Source organism: Mobula birostris, chromosome 5 (assembly GCF_030028105.1).
Source record: "Mobula birostris isolate sMobBir1 chromosome 5, sMobBir1.hap1, whole genome shotgun sequence".
Taxonomy (NCBI): Eukaryota; Metazoa; Chordata; class Chondrichthyes; order Myliobatiformes; family Myliobatidae; genus Mobula; species Mobula birostris.
Genome location: NC_092374.1, coordinates 34,601,526 through 34,625,727, shown reverse-complemented (window position 1 = coordinate 34,625,727; position 24,202 = coordinate 34,601,526). Strand labels below are relative to the sequence as shown.

The window sequence follows — 24,202 nt, the reverse complement described above, 5'->3', positions numbered from 1 at the left end:
GCAAAATGCACATGAAGATTCTCATCAAGATTGAAGCTGACGGAAGAAAAGGGGCAAAAATATCATGGATAGAAAATTGGCCAAGTGACACATATCAGTGAAGTGAGCTAGATTTTTGAATTAGAATGTGCAAAGGTGTTTCCTAACTATCAATACCATCACCACTGTTTTTCTTAATGACTTCAACTTGGTGGAGAAGACAATGTCCAAATTTGTAGGTGAAATAAAACATGGGGGACTAGTGAATTGTGGGGACAGTAATGCATTTTTTCAGAAATTTAACCATCCAAGTAGAATTTGTGGACACATGACAAATGAAAGTATGCACAATTGTACAAAATCTACACCAGTACGAATATAAATCGAAGGTCAAATTCTAAAAAGTGATTGGGATATATGTGTTTATGAATGCATACATTGAAAATAGTAGAGCAAGAAAAAAAAAGTTTAAATTGTTATTCTGGGCTTTATAAATAGAAGCAAAGATGTACCACAAGGAACTGAATCTCAAGGTAGTATATGGTAACAAACTATGCACTCTGATAATTTATTTTGATCTTTGAAGTCATGGTGACTACACAACACATGATGACTACATGACGTCATCAATTGGGAATATTAATAGCCTCCAGTTCTATCAGGCACACCTTAAACAAAATCTTGGAGTCTTAGATGGAGTATAAATAACAAAAAAAAGTTGAATGATTCCAGGGATAAAAGACCCAACTTGGATAAATGTCCTAGGTGGTCTGCTGGGAAAAGAGGAAGTTTTAAGAGAATCTGATTAAAATCATGACAGATAAGCACTGTGCAGATAGCTCTCATTGACAAGAACTTAGTTCATAGTATGCTGTAATTGACCAAAGAAACCAGAAATTACATAAGGAAAAAAACATGGATCAAGTGGGAGAGTATGAATCACATTACTCGGAGTGGACAGAGTAAAGTTAGATCAAATTCTGGCATTCGAAAGGGAATTAGATAGCTAATTGAAAGTGAAAAACTGCAAGGCTATGGGGAGGACAAGGAAGTGAGATTTACTAGGCTGCTCTCATAGAAGTGGCTTGAGCTTTAGGGGCCACGCCATAACTTATGATTTTTGGGGGGAAAAGAAGTTCTTACCTAATTCAATAATTTGCCCTAGATCAAGTAATGGATAACAAACAACTGACTTTTCAAACCGTCTGCATAAACTTACAGAAATTAATGTGGTATCAACTTGGGTTTCTTTTTAGACAATTGCTTCTTTTGAGGATGACTCACTCCCTTTCCGATTTCCTAGGCTCTGAAGTAGCTAATGAGGCCAACATGGAAGCTCTAGCTGGGACAGACTGTGTCTGACACATAGGCAGGCGGGTAGCTTGTGCGGTACAGTGCAGGGCTTCTGTACACTCACATTACATGGCCCCAAGTTCTCAATACCATCCCATATGAACTCATATACCACACCATCAGCAACAATATTCCCTTAGACTTTAGTTCTGATATTAATCTTCAGTTTTCACTAACATTTTTAATTTATTTCCACATACTAGCAACACAATTCAAAAGCTGTGGAAAAACTTTTTGCAAGTTTGGCTAAGCAAACTGGATCATTTTTCTCTAATCACCAGTCACTGTGCTTCACTCATAATGTGAAGATTTGAAGAGATAATATTTAACTTTTGCACATAAAATTATCTTAACTGCCCTAGAATGACAGCTCTATTAAGTAACATTTTTCTAATATAAATACAGCTATCCTTTAGGTTCATTTTTTAACTCAATCCACACTAGCATTGTATTTCATATCCTATACAATTCCTCATTATCTTCCATTTTTATTGATTTACACACCTGCAGCTAGGCAATATTAAGAACCATTTCAAACAGCACATCTAACATGGTCAAAACTTCCAAAAGTGCTACAAGAATATTGTGAAGAAGTCTTAAAAGAGAAAAGAAAGATAGAGGCAAATATGTTTTAAAAAAAAAAGAGAAATGTAGATCTTATGACTTTTGCAGCTGGAGGCACAAAAGCCAGTAACAGTGGGACTAAATTACTTGATAACTAACCGGCTAGATTAAAGTCCAAATATCCTGGAAGATTATAAAACTGAGGTTACAGAGATTAGAGATTGGAAGAAAGACAACAGAAAAGAAGAAAGCAAATTTTAAAACTGAGGTCTTGCACAAAAGTTAGTGGAAAGGCATTAATTATTAATTTAATGAATGACACGACACATATTATGACAATGGATGACACAGTGCTGAACTAGAGAAAGTAAACAGGAGTATGTGCAAAAGTGAAATCAGACATAAGAAAGGCATGATGCAATTCAGCAAATAAACTGAATCAGAGTCCAACAAAATTATGAACTCAGAAGTAGGTGGCAGGTCGAACTGCTGGTTTAATTTGGGTTGGGAAGTAATCGGCCTGTGTAAATTCCCCCAGTGTGTTGGGTGTGGTATAATCTCCGGAGAGATGATGAAAATGTAGCGTACAAAATGGGGTTAGTGTAGATAAGTAAAAAGGCATTTAATGGTCACTGTAGACTCAAGAGGGGTGTAGGATCCATCTCATTATTGCATGAGACTCATTCCATATGGTTGCAAAGAGGAACGGAATCAATAATCAAGGGATAGTTTATGAAACACTCAAAGAGGACACACCAATTCTTCCTCTCAGAAGTAGCTTTAATTCATATTTACTGTCATTTTCTAATTTTTAAAGAAATTTCTAGGTTTGCAATTTACATTTATCCCACTTTATTTGCCATATGTCACATTTCAGGCTTGATGCATTTCCCTGTCTCAAGAGCCAAGATTCCCAAGAACATTCGAGACTACTGCTAACTGAAAGATACATCAAACTAAATTTAAATCTTCAGGCTATGTGATGAAACATTGTAGTTTTCTGGTCAGCTTCAACTCCACAATCAGTTTGGGCGTATTCAAAAACAATAAAAGACTTCATCTTAATTTAAAAAGGAAAGACTTTTCCTCAAAATGAAGCAAATGACAAAGAATCATAGCAATAGTTGAAGAAAAAGCAGAAAAGATTAATCCTAAACACACCTTCAAATATGTCAAAATACACTTCAAAAGGCCCAAAATATATTACATAAAAGGCTAGTTGATGTAAAGAACTTCTGCACTAAAACAACTACCCAAAAAAAATTCATCCAAAGCTATTTTTTGATTTAATTATCACCCCAGAGTAAGAAGCTTGTAGGTCCATGCTCTAGTTAACAAACTCAAGTATAAACCTTCAGGCTGAAACTTCAATGAAGGCGGGAGCCACAATGTTAAACAATCAGATTTACACTGCTGTTTATATTATAAATACATGATGTATCTCTGCAAATTTTATTCCATGGCAATATTTTAACCTCCAAGATTACTTTTATATAATTCTTTACTCTTATAATTGTTGAATGTTGTTTTATGTTGCACATCGTGCCAACACACCACAGCAAATTCCTAATACGTGCAAATGTATATTATGAATAATGCTGATCTTCAATGAGGCATTAAACTGACACCCACCCCATTACTTTATAAGAGGCACAAGACCAGTGTTCTGGGATATATATCACTAAAACAAATTATCAATTCACAGTGACATTCGAATTGCTGGGAGTTTATTACACACAAACAAAATTAACAATGATCATCATTTTTAAAATTACCTGTTTAATATAAAAATGCTTTCGGTGGCCAAATAGGAATGAGAGGGTCCATATAAAGGGCAAGTCTTTCTTACTTTGGTTTAAATGTTTGAATCGAACTATATTTTTGATGAACACTAAAGAAATACATAACTTTTGAAATGAATTGGAAGATGGAATACTGGGTGCATTGCCTACACCAACGTCAGCACCAATGTGTTCCATTCATTTTAGTAAACATAGAGAACTCAATGAATCCCGGCAAAGCAGGTAAGGACCCACATTGTTTCTTACAGTAAAGAAGCACTAATGGAATTTCACACTAAACAAACAGCAGCTGGCGTGAATCAGCAACTTGAGTCCCAGGCCTCGGGCTCCAGTTACTGCAGCCCGAAAGCGAACAGGCCCCAGTTCGCCGCCCTAGTCCACAGCACAACTCCTACAACCTTCTTCCCACTTGGTAACGTTTGACCTTACCGCTTCACCACGCCGGTTTTGATTTTGATCTGCCTTGTCCTGGGATCTGCCATGCTTGTGTTCCTGTTATAAACAGTGACAAAATGCGACCGGAAAAATACCCGCGTCTCGCGCTCAACTGTCGCCACCTAGCAACCCGGCGAGGCGGTCGCGCATGCGCCCTGCCCCGCCTCGGCTGCAATGAGAAACATAGCGGATTGTTACATTGATGCCGCCTCCCATCTATGCATTGGACCCAAGTTTCAGAGACAGACCAGTCTTCGTTTAACTTTATCAGCGTTCTTTTATTTTGCTTTATGTATCTATCAACCTTCCATCCTGGCTTAGTTCACTGAGTCAAAAGGTTATGTGGTTAAATCCACACTTTAAATAGTAGAGTCACAAATGTGAGAAACCTGCAGATGATGGAAATCCAAAGCAACACAGGCAAAAATGCTGGAGGAACTCAGCAGGCCAGGTAGAAGTCCATTTCCTTTCCAGTCCTGAAGAAGGTTCCCGATCCGAAACCTCGACTGTTTACTCTCTTTTGCAAAAGTGGTACACTTTCGTAATAAGTATCCCAACTGAAACTACAATACAAATGGAGAGCACCACACTCAAAATGCTGGAGGAATTCAACAAGTCAAGCAGCATCTCCGGACAGTCAACATATCGGGTCAGGACCAGAGAGGAAGGGGGAAGCCCAAATAAGAAGGTGGAGGAAGGGAAGGAGTACAAGAAAGGTGATAGGTAATCCAGGTGCGTGGGGAAGGGGATGAAGGAAGAAACCGGAAGGTGATAAGTGGAAAAGATAAAGTGCTGGAGAAGGGGGAATTTTCCCCCAGAGTGGAGATGTCTAATGCTAAAGGGCATGTATTTAGGGTGAGGGGGGTAATTTCAAAGGAGATTTGCTGGACAAGTTTTTTTTTACATAGAGCGGTGGATGCCAGGGATGGCGGCGGAGGCTGATACATTACGAACGTTTAAGAGACATTTACATAGGCACAGAAATGTGAGGAAAATGAAGGGATATGGACATCGTGTAGGCAGAGAGGATTGGTTTGATTGACCAGTTGATCACTAATCTAATTGGTTCGGCACAGCATTATGGGCCAAATGGACTGTTCCTGCGCTGTACGCTTCTGCCCCCCCCCCCCACACAATTGAGCGGAGGAGATTTGACAGATGAAAGGAAAAGAGTAGACCATGGAAGAGAGGGAAGGAGGAGGGGGAACCAGGGAGAGGTGAAAGGCAGGTGAGGAAAAGAGGTAAGAGGAGGGCCAGAATAAGGAATTGAAGAAGAGGGAAGAGGGGGTGAGAAAATATCCCCACCCACCTGACTTCACCTATCACGTTCTAACTTGCACGCATTCCGTTCCCTTCCCGTCCCCTTTCCTTTCCAGTCCCGATAAGGGGTTCGGCCCAAAACATGGACAGTTTACTTATTTACATAGACGCTGCCTGACCTGCTGAGTTCCTCCAGCATTTTCATAGTCATAATTTATTGATCCAGGGGGAAATTGGTTTTCGTTACAGTTGCACTATAAATAATTAAATAGTAATATGTAAATTATGCCAGGATATAAGTCCAGGACCAGCCTATTGGCTCAGGGTGTCTGACCCTCCAAGGGAGGAGTTGTAAAGTTTGATGGCCACAGGTAGGCGTTCGGTTTGCATTTCTAGCATCAGTAGAATTTGTCGTGTTTATACAAATGGAGAGATGTGTTGTTGAATGTGCTCCCAATAAGAAAGACCAGATCCTGTCTTCCCTCTTGTGCATACACAAAATATTCTCTGAAGTGTTTCAGATAAGAGGAGTCCCCAACGCCTTCAGATAAAGAAGGCAAAGCAGAGTAGGCCATTAGCCTTTCATTCATGCTCCCTGGTAGATCTTCTACTTAATGATGTAGCCATTATTATTTCTTAGCATTGCTAAAGTAGATCTAGTTATTGTCGTCTTACAGAGTACGGTAGCTCACAGTATAGAAGTTGACATTTATTTCCAACATTACAATCACTACACTTTAAACTGAGTTAACTGTGAGGAGCTTTGGGTCCTGTCTACTGGAAGGGATTTTAAAGACCAATAAATACAAATGTTTAATTTTCTTTTAAATGCATTAAAGCTATTTTCTACAACTAATTAACATGGTTTCATAGTCTTGTCACTTTTTGGGTAAACAAGTTTCTCTGACACAAGTGAACCTTATATCCAAGAACAAAGTTTCCTGGTGCTTGGGTTCCACTGTGCAAGCCTATGCATTCAACAGATCATTCTCCCCAATTTCTGCCATTTTCAACGAGATTCCACCACCAGACACCTCTTCCCTTTTTAACATTCCTTCCATGAGTCCCTAGTCAACTCTTCCTTTCATGTCTCCTTCTATCCAGATTTTAAATCATTTTCCCTTGTGATAGCAGGTAATGCAATGTTTGCCCTGTCATTTCTTCCCTTCCCACCATCTAGGGACTTAAATAGTCTTTCCAGATGAAGCAGCAGTTCACTTGCACTTCTACTCTAGTGTACTGCATTGGTGTTCACACTGTGACTTCCTCTTCTTGGGGGAGCCAAACACAGATTGTCTGATCACTTTGTGAAACACCTCAGTTCAGTCTGCAGAGATAACCCTGAGTCCCCGTTGCCTGGCACTTTAACTCCTCACCCCATTCCCACTCTGACCTACCAGTCTGCCCCCCTGTACTGTTGTTGTGACTTCATGCTGTTTAACAAAGAGGATCTTTTTCTTACTGGACCCGTCTATGGATATGGCTTAACTATAACACAAAAGCAAAAGTTATTTTCAGTCTTATTGTAATGACTTTTCCTCCAGTCCAGCAGCATCTTCACAGTAACACTCACAACACGTTAGAGGAACTCAGCAGGTCGGGCAGCATCCATGGAAACGATGAGTCGACGTTTTGGGCCGGAACCCTTCATCAGGACTGTAGGGAGAAGGGGCAGAGGCCCTATAAAGAAGGTGGGGGGAGGGTGGGAAGGAGAAGGCTGAGTTTCATCTTCACAGTAGTTTCTTAGGATTCACTGAAACAATGTTGGTCCTTATTCATGTCTTGACTCTTGACTATATCATTCAAAAACACCTTTTCCAGGTGTACTCTAATGATGCATGGCTCCAGTTCACACGACTCTTCTCAGCTCATCCATTACATCTCTATTCGCAGACTGTTTGTCAAGTATCCAGTTTGGATGAGTTACTGTGTTTTCCAACTAAGTTTTGACAAAACTGAAGACATTGTCTTCTGTCCCCACAACAAATTTGGTTTCCAAGTTATTAATTCCTTCCCTCTCCAAGGCAACCATCTGAAGTTGAACCTACCAATTTGCAGTCTAGGTTTGATATTTCCTCAGGTGACTACGCCTTCACAGTATTTGCCTATTTTAACAAATTGCTCAGTTCCATCCCTGCCTCATTTCATCTGTGTTTGACAGCCTTGCTATTGCTTATAAACTTGATTATTACGATGAATTATTTGCTGCCCTTCAACTTCCTGCCCTCTATAAGCTTCTTTCAGAATCCTGCTATGAGTATCCTAACTTACAGCACGCTCCATTCACCCATCACACTTATAAATTTTGATCTGCACTGTTAAGAAATTTTTATTTTAAAATTCTCATCTTTAGTTTCAAACCTCTCCAAGGCTTCATGCATTTCTAATGCCCTCCAGCTTTACAGTCCTGCTTGATATCAACAGTCCTCTCATTCAAGACAGCACGCAGATTTGAATTGCTGCGTCTTTGACTGTTGTGACTTCAGATGTCAAGGACACAAAATCTGTGATTACCTCCACAAATCTCTCTGCTTTTCAACATTTCTCCTTAAAACCTTCGTCTTTGACCAAAATCTAGACCTTCTGCCTGTCCATGTACTCTCTTTACAAAGTTTGTTTAAAAATAAGACAACATTAATAGATATCCTTCCAATTTTTTTTTGAGAGAATTATTTACGGCTTCCTTTCTGGCAAGGCAGTAACTACTAATGAGGTAGACAATGAGCAATGCAGGTGTCATGGTTATGGGGATTTTAGTAGGCATGCTATCACAACACGCCTGCAACAACAGGATAAAATAAATGGCCATTAAATAGCTATAATACATGGCTCTTCATTATTACTGTCCATTGGTGTATTTCATTGCAATGGTTCTATTTGCACATCATTTCCTAAAGGAAAATAACTTAGAAACCTGAGATTTAATTCCAAATGCACACTTTATATAGTACCTGAAACCATGGAAAATCAACATAGTAAAAAACACAGATCTTTCCAATAACCTTGGGCTCAAGTCTAAGAACACAATTAGCGATTCCAGCAATTTCAAAAAAAGTAGTAAATCTCCATAAGACACAAGAACAGAATTAGACCATTTGGCACGCCAAGTCTGCTTAACCACTTAATCATGGATAATTTATTATTCCCTCTCAACCCCATTTTCCTGCCTTCTCTCTGTAACCTTTGACAGTGTTACTATAAATCCTCCACTTTAAATATATCCATTGACTTTTTTCCACAGCCATCTGTGGCACTGATTTCCACAGATTCACTTCTCTCTGGCTAAATAAATTCCTCCTCTTCTCGGTTCTAAAGGATTGTCCTTCCAATTGGAAACTGCCCTTTGGGAAACATCCTCTGCATATTCACTCTAATCTGGTCTTTCAATTTTTGGTAGGTTTCAATAATCTCCCCCCACCCCCCCTCCATCTTTCTAAACTCCAGCGAGTACAGTCCCAGAGCCATCAAAAACTCCTCATATGTTAATTGTTTCATCCCTGGTCTCCTCTGGATCTTCTTCAATGTCAGAATATCCTTCTTTAAATATGGGACCAAACTGTTCATAATATTCCAAATGTGGTCTGAGCAACACCTTGTAAAGCCATAATATTACATCTTTGTTATATTCTAGTCCTCTTGATATGAATACCACATTGCATTTTACTTTTGTTACTGCCAATTCAACCTGCAAGTTGACTATTAGGGAATTCTGCAATATGATGCCCAATTCTCTTTGCATCTCCAATTTCTGGATTTCATAACCATACACTTACCTGCACAATATTCCATCAGCCACTTCTTTGCCCATTCTTCCAATGCGTCAAAGTCCTTCTGTCGACTCGCTGCTTCCTCAGCACCACCTTCCCCTCCAGCTAGCATCCATAAATTTGGCCACAAAGACATCCATTCTGTCATCTAGGTCATTAGCATACCATGTAGTACAAAAGTAGTGGACCCCATCGATGACCCCCTGCAAAACACCATTGGGCATACCAGCTAATCAGAAAAGAACCCCTTTATTCCCACTCATTGCCTCTTGCCAGTTAGCCAATCTTCTATCCATGCTAATATCTTCCCTGTAATACCATTTGCTCCTATCCTGTTTAGAAGCCTCATGTGTGGCACTTTGTTAAAGGCCTTCTAAAAATCTAAGCAAACACTACTTACTACTTATGCTTCTTTTTGTCTAACCTTCTCAAAGACTTACAACAGATATGTCAGGAAACATCTCCCAATCAGCTAATCACTGAGGTTTGTTGTTTTAAATTCTTCCCAATCTCACTCTTGTAAATCTCAATGCATTTTTTAAAATCTTTCCTGGAATACTAAAAAATGTGTTACCCTAAATCGATATCTATCTATATATATTGCCTGTCAGATTGAGCCAGTCTGGCCATTCTCCTCTGACCTCTCTCATTAATAAGGCATTGTTTGTCACACCACTTTCTGTAAGCTCCAGGGACTGTTGTGTGTGAAAATGCTCAGAAATCAGCAATTTCTGAGATACTCAAACCACCCCATCTGGCACCATCAATCATTCCACAGTCAAAGTCATTTAGATGGCATTCCTTCCCCATTCTGATGTCTAGCCTGAACAACAATTAAACCTCTTGACTGGGTTTGCATGATTTTATGCATCAAGTTGCTGCCACATAATGCTGATTCATATTTGCATTATTAATTTAGATGAGGGAAAATCTTGCATAATATCTTCAGTCAATTTTATTACACCAATTATGAATCAATTGCCATAAAAGATATTCAGATCTTTGGTGTGCATTTTTTTTTTCAGTTCTGTTAATATTGTGTCGGGCACGTGGCCAAGTGGTTAAGGCGTTCATCTAGTGATCTCAAGGTCGCTAGTTCAAGCCTCAGCTGTGGCAGCAAGTTTGTGACCTTGAGCAAGGCACTTAATCACACATTTCTCTAGTCTGTGCGAGGAGTGGCGCCCCACACAGATCTCCAATCTGCACCTTGTAAGGCATGAAAATGCCTGACGCAGGCCTCTCATGGTCTGAGTCGACGTTCCCTCCCTCCCCTCTGTTAATATACCCTCCTTCACAGCTTGTAGTTGGCAGGGTAAGGATAAGTCTAAGAATGATGTATATATTAGAAATAAGATGAGATGATGGAAGGCTACTTTGTATAAAACTTCGTAGCAGTTTTGCAGGAAATAGTTCTGGCTTAAGATCTTATAAATTTGTGAATTATGTAACTCACAAGGTTTATTCTTCAGACAAGTTGCGTTCCAAGTTATTGGTGTCTGTGATGCCCAATAAATTGTCTTCAAACAGTACAGGTGACACATGCATTGCAGGCATTCAGCTTTGGAAATTTACCCCTTACAGAATTCACAAATCACTACCCAAAAGTTTGAGATGCAGAAATAAAATTTGCTCTCAGAAAAGTTAGGTAACAAAATATTTTTTAAATCAATTTGCATTTCTTGATACGTGCACAGATGAGCTGGTTTCAAGTTACTGAAAATCATGATGCAGACCAATTTCTAGGAATCAAAACACCACCCATCCCCCATAATGTGGGTCTTACATGCACTGCAAATCAATTATTCACCATTTTAGCACCATAAAATCAGCAATAACGCCAAACTCATTACTGATCAATTATAATATGATATGTTTTGATGCAAAACTTTTAACTTTTTCATGTAAGATCATATATTCTCAGAATTCATCTGCAAATTGTGTTTGGGTATTTTGAAGATTTAAGTGAAGGATCTGTCTAGATGGCATGCAAACAAAGCTTTGTGCTGTATCTCAGTACATGTGACATTAATAAACTAATTACCAATTACCAGATGTTGCCTGACCCACTGAGTTCCTCCAGATGCTCATTTATTTGCAGCAAGATGTCCAAATGGTTAGTAATTGGTTGACATTGTGATAGAAAATACTGCTTTTCACTTCAGTTGTGGGGTCATCATGGATTCTGGTGAAGTCCATAGTCATAATTCTGCTATGAGAGCAAACAAAAATGATGCCATGTTATTTGTATCAACATGAAATGTATCTTGCTTGTTCAATATCTGCCCAAATTCCAAATCGTACACTACCGGGGCTTAGATACATTTCAACTTTTTTCCATTGCTGCTAGGTTAACATCCTGCTACTTCTTACTTAATACTACTGTAAAACATAAATCCCAAAAGAACTCAATATAAAATTTCACCACTACCTTCTCAAACCAACAAAAGAATGGAAAAAAATATAATCTTTCCAACATCATCCCAATATTTTGCATAATGCAGATATGTTTTATACGGTTTCTGTGTCATGCTGACAAAGAATGTGGCATCAATTTTACAGTGATGTCCTTTTGATTCATTAAGAATGTTCAATTCTGTAATAAACCTAGTGTATCAGTCACTGATTATACATATTAGCCAAATTAGTCAAGATGTATTATGTTATTAATATAAAAACATGAGCAATATGGTAAATAATAAGTTTTATTTTGTTTTCCAATTAATAATAATGTGCATGATAAACCAATACATGTTAATTGTAATAATAATCGTTTGGTCCATAAATACACCTGGAACACAGTTAAATTAGCATATTGATATTTTATTAGACCTTCCATGCAAATGCTCACCTTTTTAAAATCTATTATGGGTTTGTGGGGGTTCCTGACATGCCCCAAGTTCATTCCTTATAGCAGAATAGTCTTGTGAAATTGGCAATCAGTGACCCACTTGAACTTTGTCATCCATATCATGCAGTGCAGTAAGGAATTCCCCCATTTTGACCTGACAATGTGAAGGTCACCATCATCATCATGCGCCGTGTTGTATGACGTAGGCAATCATGGTCTTTAACCATGATTGGTCTTGGCAAATTTTTATACAGAAGTGGTTTGCCATTCATCTGGGCAGTGTCTTTAGAGGACAGGTGGCCCCAGCCACTACCAATACTCTTCAGAGATTGTCATTAGTGGTGGCATAACCAGGACCTGTAATATGCACCAGCTGCTCATAGGACCATCCACTGCCTGCTCCCATGGCTTCATGTGATCCTGATGAGTGGTGTGTGTGTGTGTGTGTGTGTCTGGGGGGGGGGGTAGGCAAGCAGGTGCTACACATTGCCCAAGGGAGGCCTGCAGGCCAGTAGAAGGAAGGAGCACCTTACGCCTTCTTTGGTAGAGACGTATCTCCACTCCACCATCCTAAATGAAAGGATAGCAATGTGCTTCAAGTTGAGATTGCATGCAATCCCAAAGCAAGTGTGCTGGTTCCAGTTTTCCGATATTGTTTCTTGTAGGTGGTAGAGATCACAGCATTGGGAGGTATGGCTAAGGAGCCTCAGTAGATTGCTGATTTGAATCTTGTAATTGATAATAGGTTTAGATAGATTTTCTTAGTCCATTTATCCTGAGCTACTGCTCGCTGATATTATGCACTTGAACGTCCTCCAACTTTTCTGCATCTAAAACTATCCATATAATCTTTTATTCTCTTCTCCATCACATTTTTGTCCATCCACGTCTTAAATACATTTATACTATTCACTTTGACATTCCCGGTGGTAGGAGTTTTCACACTGGTGAATTGGTAAATTTTTATTATTGTCACATGTAGCAAGGTACAGTGAAAAAACTTTGTTTTGCATGTCATCCATACAGATCATTTCATTACAACGGTACATTGAAGTTAGCACAAGGGAAAACAATAACAGACTGCAGAGTAAAGTGTTACAGATGCAGTGAAAGTTCAGCACAGGCCACCAATAGGTGCAAGACCACAAAGAGGTTATGAGGTTGAGTTCATCTTATCATTCTGGGGAGGTGGGGAGGGGGGAAGAGATTCATGGGTAGTGTTTTTTTGGTGAAGTGATTTTAACTGAATGTTGATAGCTCTAGTTATGCACATTTTCATGAGTATAGGTCTTGGAGGATTATGGGCTGAACATTGAAAACTGGGACTAGCAGTGAAGATGCCGTGGTCGGTATGGACAAGTCAGGCCGAAAGCTCTGTTTCTAATATTTTGATGAAGATACTACCATGGAACATCAATTTACATGAATAGTCCTTCTCTTGTTGCTAATCATCATTATCTAGCACTTGTCCAGGGTATAGCTTGCCACCCATCATGCCAGACCTGAATGTAGTCCAGTCCTCCATACACCTCACCACCACTACTTTATCATTTCCAGTCAACATCTCCTTATGTACAGACACTCATGTGCCTAGTGTTACTTTATGGACATATAATCAATCTATGTATATAAGCTATCTTGCGAGAGTCTTCACTCTCCAGGGTGCAGGCCTGGGCAAGGTTGTATGGAAGACCAGCAGTTGCCCATACTGCAAGTCTCCCCTCTCCATGGCACCAATGTTCTCCAAGGGAAGGGCATTAGGACCCTTACAGCTTGGCACCAGTGTCACTGCAGAACAATGTATGATTAAGTGCCTTGCTCAAGGACACAACACGTTCCCTCGGCTGGGGTTCGAACTCACGACCTTCAGGTAGCTAGTCCAATGCCTTAACCACTTGGCCACGAGCCCACACAAGCTATCTTATATATTTATATTTATTGTAGTTTTTTTGTGCTGCGTCGGATCCAGAGTAACACTTTACACTTGTGTACTGGAAATGACATTAATCTATTTTGAATCTTGAATCTTGAATCTTTTGCTGTACACAGGCCAAAGTGCTGAATGAGAAGATAAGGATGGAACTAAACTCAGTGCACATCTCAATAGAACTCCCACTTCCTCGCTAATAATAGAGAAAAGTTTATGGATGAGGCACCTAAGGGTTCCTGATTTGAAAAACTTCTTTAAAAATAAACTGGGGCTGAGGCAATAGGTTTTGGACAAGTATTTCCTCTAGTGGTAGGTACAACTCTAGCTAATGCAGGAATATATATCATATTCCTCATTTAACCTAGGGCCATTCTCAGGTCACCCTGGGATGAAGTGTATAAAGTGGGTCAAACAACGTCTGTGGAGAGAAGGAATTGTCAACGCTTTAGGTTGAAATCTTGCATCAGGCTACCTTTCTTTCCACAGATACTGCTTGACCCACTGAGTTCTTCCAGCAGATTGTTTGTTGCTCCAGATTCCAGAACCTGCAGTCTCTTGTGTCTCCAAAGGTGTAACGTACTCTTGGTGGGACCCAAAGTGAGCAGGAAATTGTTTAGAAAATACTGCTAAATAATCCTGGAGGAATTGGGGACACTTTCTATGACTGAGAGTAGACTGATTACACTTTGTGGACAGGATACATTGGACAATTCTCCTACATTCTGGATAGAAGCCACTGTTCTAACTGTACCGAAGCATCTAGAGTCAGATATTGCACCATTTTATAAGAACATGATTGTTGCAATATCACTTAACACATGAAGTAGTTTTGATGCCCTCCATTGGTTGGGGTTGACCATGGATGTTGTGTGCCAGCTGTCTACATGATATTCAAGTGAGAAGTGAGAGCATTATGGTGTGGATAGCAAGTTTTTGCCCATGCAGCAGGCTCTCCCTCTCCACTCAGCTGATGCATCCAAAGGAATGGCAGAGACTGATACAGTTTGGCACTAGCAGCGTTGCAAGACTTGCCAGTGATCATTGAATTCAACGTAGGTCTGCCTTAGGGACTCCAGCTCTGGATTTTTCCTTCAGTTTTTCTCCTGAAACCTTCCCCATGATTAGGTATAGCTGCAGGGCAGCAGAGGTTTGAGATCAGAGTTCTCCTTCTCCAAGATGAGCTGACCAAAGCCATTGGTTTAAGGACCCAGTATTCTGCCTTTGCCCCTTCTCCTGTCAGCTACATGTGAAGGCCAGGAGTTGGTTGTCAGGGGCTATTTGAGGTGCAAGGCTTTGGGAGCACTTAATAGATAGTGGGAGCTTATCCCAACTAGCTCCCCCTGGCTATGACAACCTTAAAGAACCGCATGAAGTAGTATTCTGATGCTAAAATGCAGGTTTGTGCCCCATTAAAACTACAAGTCATAATTCATCTAAATCTTTTGAAATAAATTACAGACTCATTGCTTCTAGCAGCCATTACAGGTCATAGAGGCTTTCATTTTTACCATGTAACTCCTCAGGTGAGAAACAACAGATATTCAGATCTTTCAATGAACAAAGCGTTTTAAGTTACAGCGAACATCTCTTATAGGTAAAAGTTTATCTTTATAAGTGTAATTTAGGTATGAGCTTTGAGAATCAGATTTATCCATATGAAATGATAAAACACATTCACAATGCATTATTCTGTTGACTGGTGAAGATGTGTTCTTTGAAGATTATAAGCTCCAGTTGTTATGGAGGAGCACATATTCTGTCAATTGGATTATTATCATGGAAATTAGGATGCATATCAGTTTCATATATTATGTCCATATATGACCATGATTTTTTAATTTCATGTCCATAATAAATTAGATGGTTAAAGAGTAAAATTTGGTGAGTGCATAAAGAACACAAACAACCTTTGGGATGGAGGATCAAAGTTCAAAGTAACATTTATTATCAGAGTACATACGTGTCACCATGTACATGTCTTTTTCCCGCAGGCATACTTTAGCAAATCTATAGAACAGTAACTGTAAACAGGATCAGTGAACAACAAACTGTGCAAATGCAAATAATAATAAATAGCAGTAAATAATGAGAGGATGAAATAACAAGATAAAGAGTTCTTAAAGTGAGACCATCAGTTGTGGGAACCCCAAAAGCAGAATGAGGGTAGTTATCCCCTTTTGTTCAAGAGCCTGATGGTTGAAGGGGTAGTATCTGCTCTTGAACCTGGTTGTGCGAGTCCTGAGGCACTTGTACCTTCTGCCTGATGGCAGCAGCGAGAAAAGGGCATGGCCATCCTTGATGATGGATGCTGCTTTTCTACAGCTATGTTTCATGTAGATGTGCTCAGTGGTTGGGATTGCTTTACCCGTGATGTATTTGTCTGAATCCACTACCTTTTGAAGGAATTTCTGCTCAAAGACATTGGTGTTCCTGTATCAGGCCATAATGCACTTTCCACCACACATCTATAGAAGTTTGCCAAGGCTTTTCATGACATGCCAAATCTCCTCAGACTCCTGAGGAAGTAAGAATGCTGTCATGTTTTCTTTGCAATTATATTTATATGATTGATCCAGGACAATTCCTTTGAATTTAACCAGAAATTTAAAGTTACTGACCCTCTCCACCCCTCATCCTCCAATGAGTACTGGCTAATGGACCTCTGGTTTCTCTCTCCTGAAGTCTATAATCAGTTCCTTAGTCTTATCGACATTGAGTGAGAGATTGTTGTTATTACACCACTCAACCAAATTTTCAATCTCTTTCCTGTATGCTGATCCATCACCACTTTTGATATGGCCCACAATAGTAAAGTTATCAGCAAACTTGTATATGGTGTGAGAGCTGTACTTAGCCACACATAGGTGTAAAGTGAGTAGAGCAGGAGGCTAGGTACACATCCCTGTGGTGCTCCTGTGCTGATGAAGATTGTGGAGGAGATGCTTTTGCCAGTCTAAACTGACTGTGGTCTACAAGTGAGGAAATCCAGGACCCAATTGGTAATGAGGTCCAGGTCTTGGAGTTTACTGATTAGTTTTGTTGGGATGATGGTGTTAAATGCTGAGCTGTAATCGATAAAGAGCATCCTATTGAATGCATCTTTGCTGTCCAAATGTTCCAGCATTGTGTGAAAAGCCAATGCGATGGCTTCTGCTGCGGACCTGTTGCTCGGCAGGCAAATTGAACTGGATCCAAGTCACCACTCAGAGAGGAGCCGATGTGTTTCAACACCAGCCTCCCAAAACACGTCATCACTGTGGATATAAGTGCATCAGGCGATAGTCGTTGAGACAGGTTACGGTGCTCTTCTTGGGAACCGGTACAATTGAAGCCTGCTTGAAGCAGGTAGGTATCACACACTGCTGGAGGAGAGGTTAAAGGTATCTCTGTACACACCAGCCAGCTGGTCAGCACAGGTCTTCAGTACTCCGAAACTGGATGCTTTCCTTGGATTCACTCCCTTGAAGGCAGCCCATGCATCATCTCAGATACTGAGACCAAAGGATCATCAGGAGATCTTTTCCTCTGCCGAAGGTAGTAATCAGCACATCATTTACAGCGCCTGCCATTGGGGTTCAATCCTGCCGTTACCAATAAGGAGTTTTTACCTTCTCCCCATGACCACCTCAGTCTCCTTTGGGTGTCCCCATTTCCTCCCACATTCCAAAGATGTATGTTGGGGTTAGTGAGTTGTGGGGATGCTACGTTGGCCCTGGAAGCATGGCAACACTTGCAGACTGCCCAGCAGTATCGTCACTCATTTAAAAACGCAAACACGAGGAAATCTGCAGACGCTGGAATTTCAAGCAACACACATAAAAGTTGCAGCATCTCTAGGAAGAGGTACAGTCGACGTTTCGGGCCGAGACCCTTCGTCAGGACTAACTGAAAGAAGAGATAGTAAGAGATTTGAAAGTGGGAGGGGAAGGGGGAGATCCAGAATGATAGGAGAAGACAGGAGGGGGAGAGATGGAGCCAAGAGCTGGACGGTTGATTGGCAAAAGGGATATGAGAGGATTATGGGACAGAAGGCCTAGGGAGAAAGAAAAGGGGGAGGGGGAAAACCCAGAGGATGGGCAAGGGGTATAGTGAGGGGGACAGAGGGAGAAAAGGGAGCGAGAGAAAAAGAATGTGTGTATATAAATAATTAACAGATGGGGTACGAGGGGGAGGTGGGGCATTAGCAGAAGTTTGAGAAGTCAATGTTCATGCCATCAGGTTGTTGGCTACCCAGATGTCCCATGATCCTCTCATATTCCTTTTGCCAATCAACCGTCCAGCTCTTGGCTCCATCCCTCCCCCTCCTGTCTTCTCCTATCATTTTGGATCTCCCCCTCCCCCTCCCCCTCCCACTTTCAAATCTCTTACTAGCTCTTCTTTCAGTTAGTCCTGACGAAGGGTCTGGGCCCGAAACGTCGACTGTGCCTCTTCCTAGAGATGCTGCCTGGCCTGCTGCGTTCACCAGCAACTTTTATATGTGTTGCTCGTCCCTCATTTGATTGAATGCAAATGACACATTTCACTGTATGCTGCAATATTTTGATGTACATACAGTATGACAAAACTAATCTCACTTTAGGATAGAGTGGTTGTTTTAAAAGTTTCATGTCGGGAATGGAAGGGTCATGTTCTGCCTAATGTATCTAACTGAGAATAAGTGGAATCTTCAATATTTGGAATGTTGCCCTGATAGAGGATACTGACAATTTACTTTCCTCCCAGTGAAATTTCGTATTTTCTCAGTGCTTTGCAGTGCTTGTGTAGTTCATCCATGTCTCATATAGGAGGGCAGGAGTTACTAGACCTTGAATTTTACACCAGTTCTTGATTCTTGATCATCAGATATATTTTTCACCGATGAAGAAAAAAGGCTGTCTAATCTATTGAAAGCAGCGATGAATTTCATGAAAGATGTTGTCTTTGCTATGTTATGGCTCCTATATTCTTCCAGAATCTGACTGACAGCATTTATTTTCAGAGGATAACTTGGTAAAGAACCTCCATCTCATGGATGGTGAGTGCCTGGCTTGTCTTGTCATAAACTTCATTGAGAGCATTAAAGATAACTTGTACCTTAGCTTCTTAGCATGCACAAACACAAGCTTCATCCAGAGAACTGGAACACTGTGTACAGTGTTGGTCACACTGTTATAGGAAAAATATGGTTAAACTTGAGGAAGTTCAGAAAATGTTTACAAGGATGTTGCCAGAACCAGAGGATCTGAGTTCCAGGGAGAGGCTGGCAAGGCAGGGTCTTCATATGTTGGAATATATGAGAATGAGGGGGCAACCTTATAGAAATATTTAAATTATGCAACACAGATATGATGGACAACAACAGTCCCTTCACCGGGAAAGGGAAATCCAAACTTAGGGGACTTAAATTTAGGGTGAGAAGTGAATAATTTAAAACGGACCCATGGGATAACTTTTTCATGCAAAGGTTGATAAGTATATTGAACCAGCTACAAGAAGAAATGGTTGAGGCAGGTACAATAGTGTTGGTTAAGAAGTACTTGGAGGGAGAGCCAGGGCTTAGAGAGATTTGGGCCACATGCAGGAAATAGAGGCTAGCTGTGTGGGCACTGTGGTCAGTATGGAGTTATTGGACCACAGCGCCTGTATCTGTGCTGCACTGCTCTGTAACTCTATGACTCTATTACCATGTCTTTCCTATAACAGGGTGGCCAAAACTGTACGCGGTACTGCAAATGCAGCCTTGCAAACAACTTATACAAATGCAAAATAATGTCCCAACTCCTATAGTCAGTGGCGTGACTGATGAATACCAGCATGCTGAATGCCCTTTTTCATCACCATGTCTACCTGTGATGCCATTTTCAATGAACTATGCACCTGCACTCCTAAGTCCCTCTGTTACATTATATTCCTTGGTGCCCTACCATTCATGGTACAAGTCCTAAACGGATTTGACTTTCCAGAATGCATCTCTTCATGCTTACCTGTAACTGAAATGCATTTGCCACTCTTCAACCTACTTTCCTAACTAATCACGATCCCCCTGTGATCTACAATAACTTTCTTCACCATCAACAACATCTCCTAATTTTGTGACACCTGCCCTTACTGATCAAGCTTTGTGCATTCAAATTCAAATTATTTACATAATAATGAACAAACAAGGGTCCCAACACCGACACCTGCAACACACCACTAGTCACCAGCCTCCAAGAAACATTGCTTCCTATGGCTGAGCCAATTTTGAATCCACTTAACAAGCTCTCTCTGGATTCCATGGAACCCAAACATCCAGACTAGCCTACCATGCAGGATCTTGTCCAAGCCCTTGCTAAAGTGCAGGTGGACAGCATTCACTGCCCTACCCTCATCTATCTTTTTGGTTACCTCATTAAAAGTTCTTCAAGGCACATCAAGTATGTCTTTCCATGCATTTCTAAAAACCACAAAAATTAAATGGATTCTGTTTAATGGGTTGAAAAGGTTGGGTGTCAGGACCACAGGCGAGGGTCGGGCTGACTCTGCTCGCTGCTGCACTCTTCGCTGAGGCTGTGGGCTGCTCCAGGCTTCAGGTCTACAAGCTCCATGACATTTTTTTATACTGTGTGATACACTGAGATCCAACCAAGACCTTAACCGTGGAACAGGCGGACGAAGTTACTTCGAACTCAACGGCTGTGAAGGCGGATGAAGGCTGCAACAAATCCATCAGCTTCAATCGTCATGATTTCCATGCCATTGGGATCAGTTGGTTGATTTGTGAAGTATCGTGTGCTTACTGGAGTGCAACATCAAGTATACGTTAAACAAATACACGCACAGGCGTCTTCGCTCTGTGGGCCACTTCTTCAGAACGAAGACCATCATCCTTGACCTCGAGGGATAGCCATGACAACGACACTGAGGCTGAGGCTTTGGGCCTGTTCCGGCTGCTCCGGGCTTCGTGTCTATGGACTCACTTTCGTTCTGAATACTGTTGCTTGCTTTTATTGCTTGTATGGTTTGTGCTTTTTTTCTCTCTGTGCACTTGGCATCTGCTAGTCTTTTTTTAAAATGGGTTCTTTTGGGTTTCTTGTTCTGTGACTGCCTGTAAGGAGACAAATCTCAAGGTTGTATAATGCATTTGTACTTTGATAATAAATGTACTTTGAACTTTGAACCTATTAATGCATAGTTTATAACCATATAACCATATAACAATTACAGCACGGAAACAGGCCATCTCGGCCCTTCTAGTCTGTGCCAAGCTCTTACCCTATCCTATTCCCACCGACCTGCACTCAGCCCATAACCCTCCATTCCTTTCCTGTCCATATATCTATCCAATTTAACTTTAAACGACAACATGGAACCTGCCTCAACCACTTCTGCTGGAAGCTCATTCCACACAGCTACCACTCTCTGAGTAAAGAAGTTCCCCCTCATGTTACCCCCAAACTTTTGTCCTCTAATTCTCAACCCATGCCCTCTTGTTTGAATCTTCCTCACTCTCAATGGAAAAAGTCTAACCATGTCAACTCTATCAATCCCCCTCATAATTTTAAACACCTCTATCAAGTCTCCCCTCAACCTTCTACACTCCAAAGAATAAAGACCTAACTTGTTCAACCTTTATCTGTAACTTAGGAGATGAAACCCAGGCAACATTTTAGTAAACCTCCTCTGTACTCTTTCAATTTTATCGACATCCTTCCTATAATTCGGTGACCAGAACTGTACACAATACTCCAGATTTAGCCTTACCAATGCCTTATACAAATTCAACATTACATCCCAACTCCTATACTCAATGCTCTGATTAATAAGGGCCAGCAAACCAAAAGCTTTCTTCACCACTCTATCCACATGAGATTCCATTTTCAGGGAACTATGCACCATTATTCCTAGATCCCTCTGTTCTAAAGCATTCTTTAATGCCCTACCATTTACCATGTATGTCCTATTTTGATTAGTCCTACCAAAATGTAGCACCTCATATTTTTCAGCATTAAGCTCCATTTGCCATCTTTCAGCCCACTCTTCTAACTGTCCTAAATCTCTCTTCAAGTTTTGAAAACCTACCTCATCATCCACAACACCACCTATGTTAGTATCATCTACATACTTACTAATCCAATTTACCACTCCATCATCTAGATCATTAATATATATGACAAACAACATTGGACCCAGTACAGATCCCTGAGGCACACCGCTACACACCGTCCTCCAATCTGACACACAGTTATCCACCACCACTCTCTGTCGTCTCCCATCTAGCCACTGCTGAATCCATATTAAAGCCTAACGATTGAACCTTCCTAACTAACCTTCCGTGTGGAACCTTGTCAAAGGCCTTACTGAAGTCCATATAGACAACATCCACCATTTTACGCTCGTCAACTTTCTTAGTAACCTCATCAAAAAACTCAATAAGGTTTGTCAAACATGGCCTTCCACGCACAAATCCATGTTGACTGTTCCTAATCAGACCCTGTCTATCCAGAAAATTATATATACCATCTCTAAGAATACTTTCCATCAATTTACCCACCACTGACGTCAAACTCACAGGCCGATAATTACCAGATTTACTCTTAGAACCCTTTTAAACAATGGAACCACATGAGCAATATGCCAATCCTCCTGCACCATTCCCGTTTCTAATGACATTTGAAATATTTGTCAGAGCCCCTGTTATTTCTACACTAACTTCCCTCAAAGTCCTAGGGAATATCTTGTCCAGACCCAGAGACTTATCCACTTTTATATTCCTTAAAAGTGTCAGTACTTCCTCTTCTTTAATCATCATCGTTTCCATAACTACCCTACTTGTTTCCCTTACCTTACACAATTCAATATCCTTCTCCTTAGTGAATACCGAAGAAAAGAAATTGTTCAAAATCTCCCCCATCTCTTTTGGCTCCGCACATAGCCGTCCACTCTGATTCTGCAATGGACCAATTTTATCCCTCACTATCCTTTTGCCACTAACATAACTGTAGAAACCCTTTGGATTTATTTTCACCCTACTTGCCAAAGCAGCCTCTTAATCTTCTTTTAGCTTTTCTAATTTCTTTCTTAAGATTCTTTTTACATTCTTTATATTCCTCGAGTACCTCATTAACTCCAAGCTGCCTATATTTATTGAAGATCTTTCTCTTTTTCTGAACCAAGTTTCTAATATCTCTTGATAACCATGGCTGTCTCAAACTTTTAACATTTCCTTTCAACCTAACAGGAACATAAGGATTCTGAACCCTCAAAATTTCACCTTTAAATGACCTCCATTTCTCTGTTACATCCTTCTCATAAAACAAATTTTCCCAATCCACTTCTAAATCCTTTCACATGTCCTCAAAGTTAGCCTTTCTCCAATCAAAAATCTCAATCCTAGGTCCAGTCCTATCCTTCTCCATAATTACACTGAAACTAATTGTATTGTGATCACTGGACCCGAAGTGCTTCCCAACAAATACCTCCATCACCTGTCCTGTCTCATTCCCCTACAGGAGATCCAACACTGCCCCTTCTCTAGTTGGTACCTCTATGTATTGCTTCAAAAAACTATCCTGCACACATTTTACAAACTCCAAACCATCCAGCTCTTTTATAGAATGGGCTTCCCAGTCTATGTGTGGAAAATTAAAATCTCCCACAATCACAACCTTATGCTCACTACAAATATCTGCTATCTCCTTACAAATTTGCTCCTCTAGTTCTCGGTCCCCATTAGGTGGTCTACAATACACCCTATAAGCATCACAACACCTTTCCTATTCCTCAATTCCACCCAAATAGCCTCCCTAGATGAGTCCACTAATCTATCCTGCCATAGCACCGCTGTTATATAATCTCTGACCAGCAATGCAACACCTCCCCCTCTTGCCCCTCCTATTCTATCACACCTGAAGCAATGAAATCCTGGAATATTTAGTTGCCATTATACCCCTCCTGCAACCACGTTTCACTAATAGCTACAACATCATATTTCCAGGTATCAGTCCATGCTCTAAGCTCATCCACCTTTCTTACAATGCTCCTAGCATTAAAATAGATGCATTTAAGAAACTCTCCACCTCCCACTCTCTGTTTATCCTTAATTGAGCAAACAACTTTATCTTCTTCTTCCCTTACATCAACCTCCCCTCTCCTAGTCTCCTTAATTTGATTCCCTCCCCCCCAATCATTCTAGTTTAAAGTCACCTTAGTAGCCCTTGCAAATCTCTCCGCCAGGATATTGCTCCCCCTATGATTCAGGTGCAACCTGTCCCCTTTGTACAGGTTATGCCTGTGCCAATAGTGG

The 24,202-nt window shown here is 40.6% G+C and overlaps 1 protein-coding gene across 1 annotated transcript in view; it reads right to left on the bottom strand.

The window, feature by feature from the left end:
* tbca (tubulin cofactor a) overlaps nt 1-4,286 on the bottom strand; it is an 83,124-nt gene extending 78,838 nt beyond the window's left edge. The window contains exon 1 of the mRNA XM_072257145.1: nt 4,128-4,286. Coding sequence (XP_072113246.1) covers nt 4,128-4,180 — 53 coding nt within the window. The 5' untranslated portion in view covers nt 4,181-4,286. The remainder of the gene's footprint in view (nt 1-4,127) is intronic.
* Between the last annotated feature and the right edge of the window lie 19,916 nt (nt 4,287-24,202).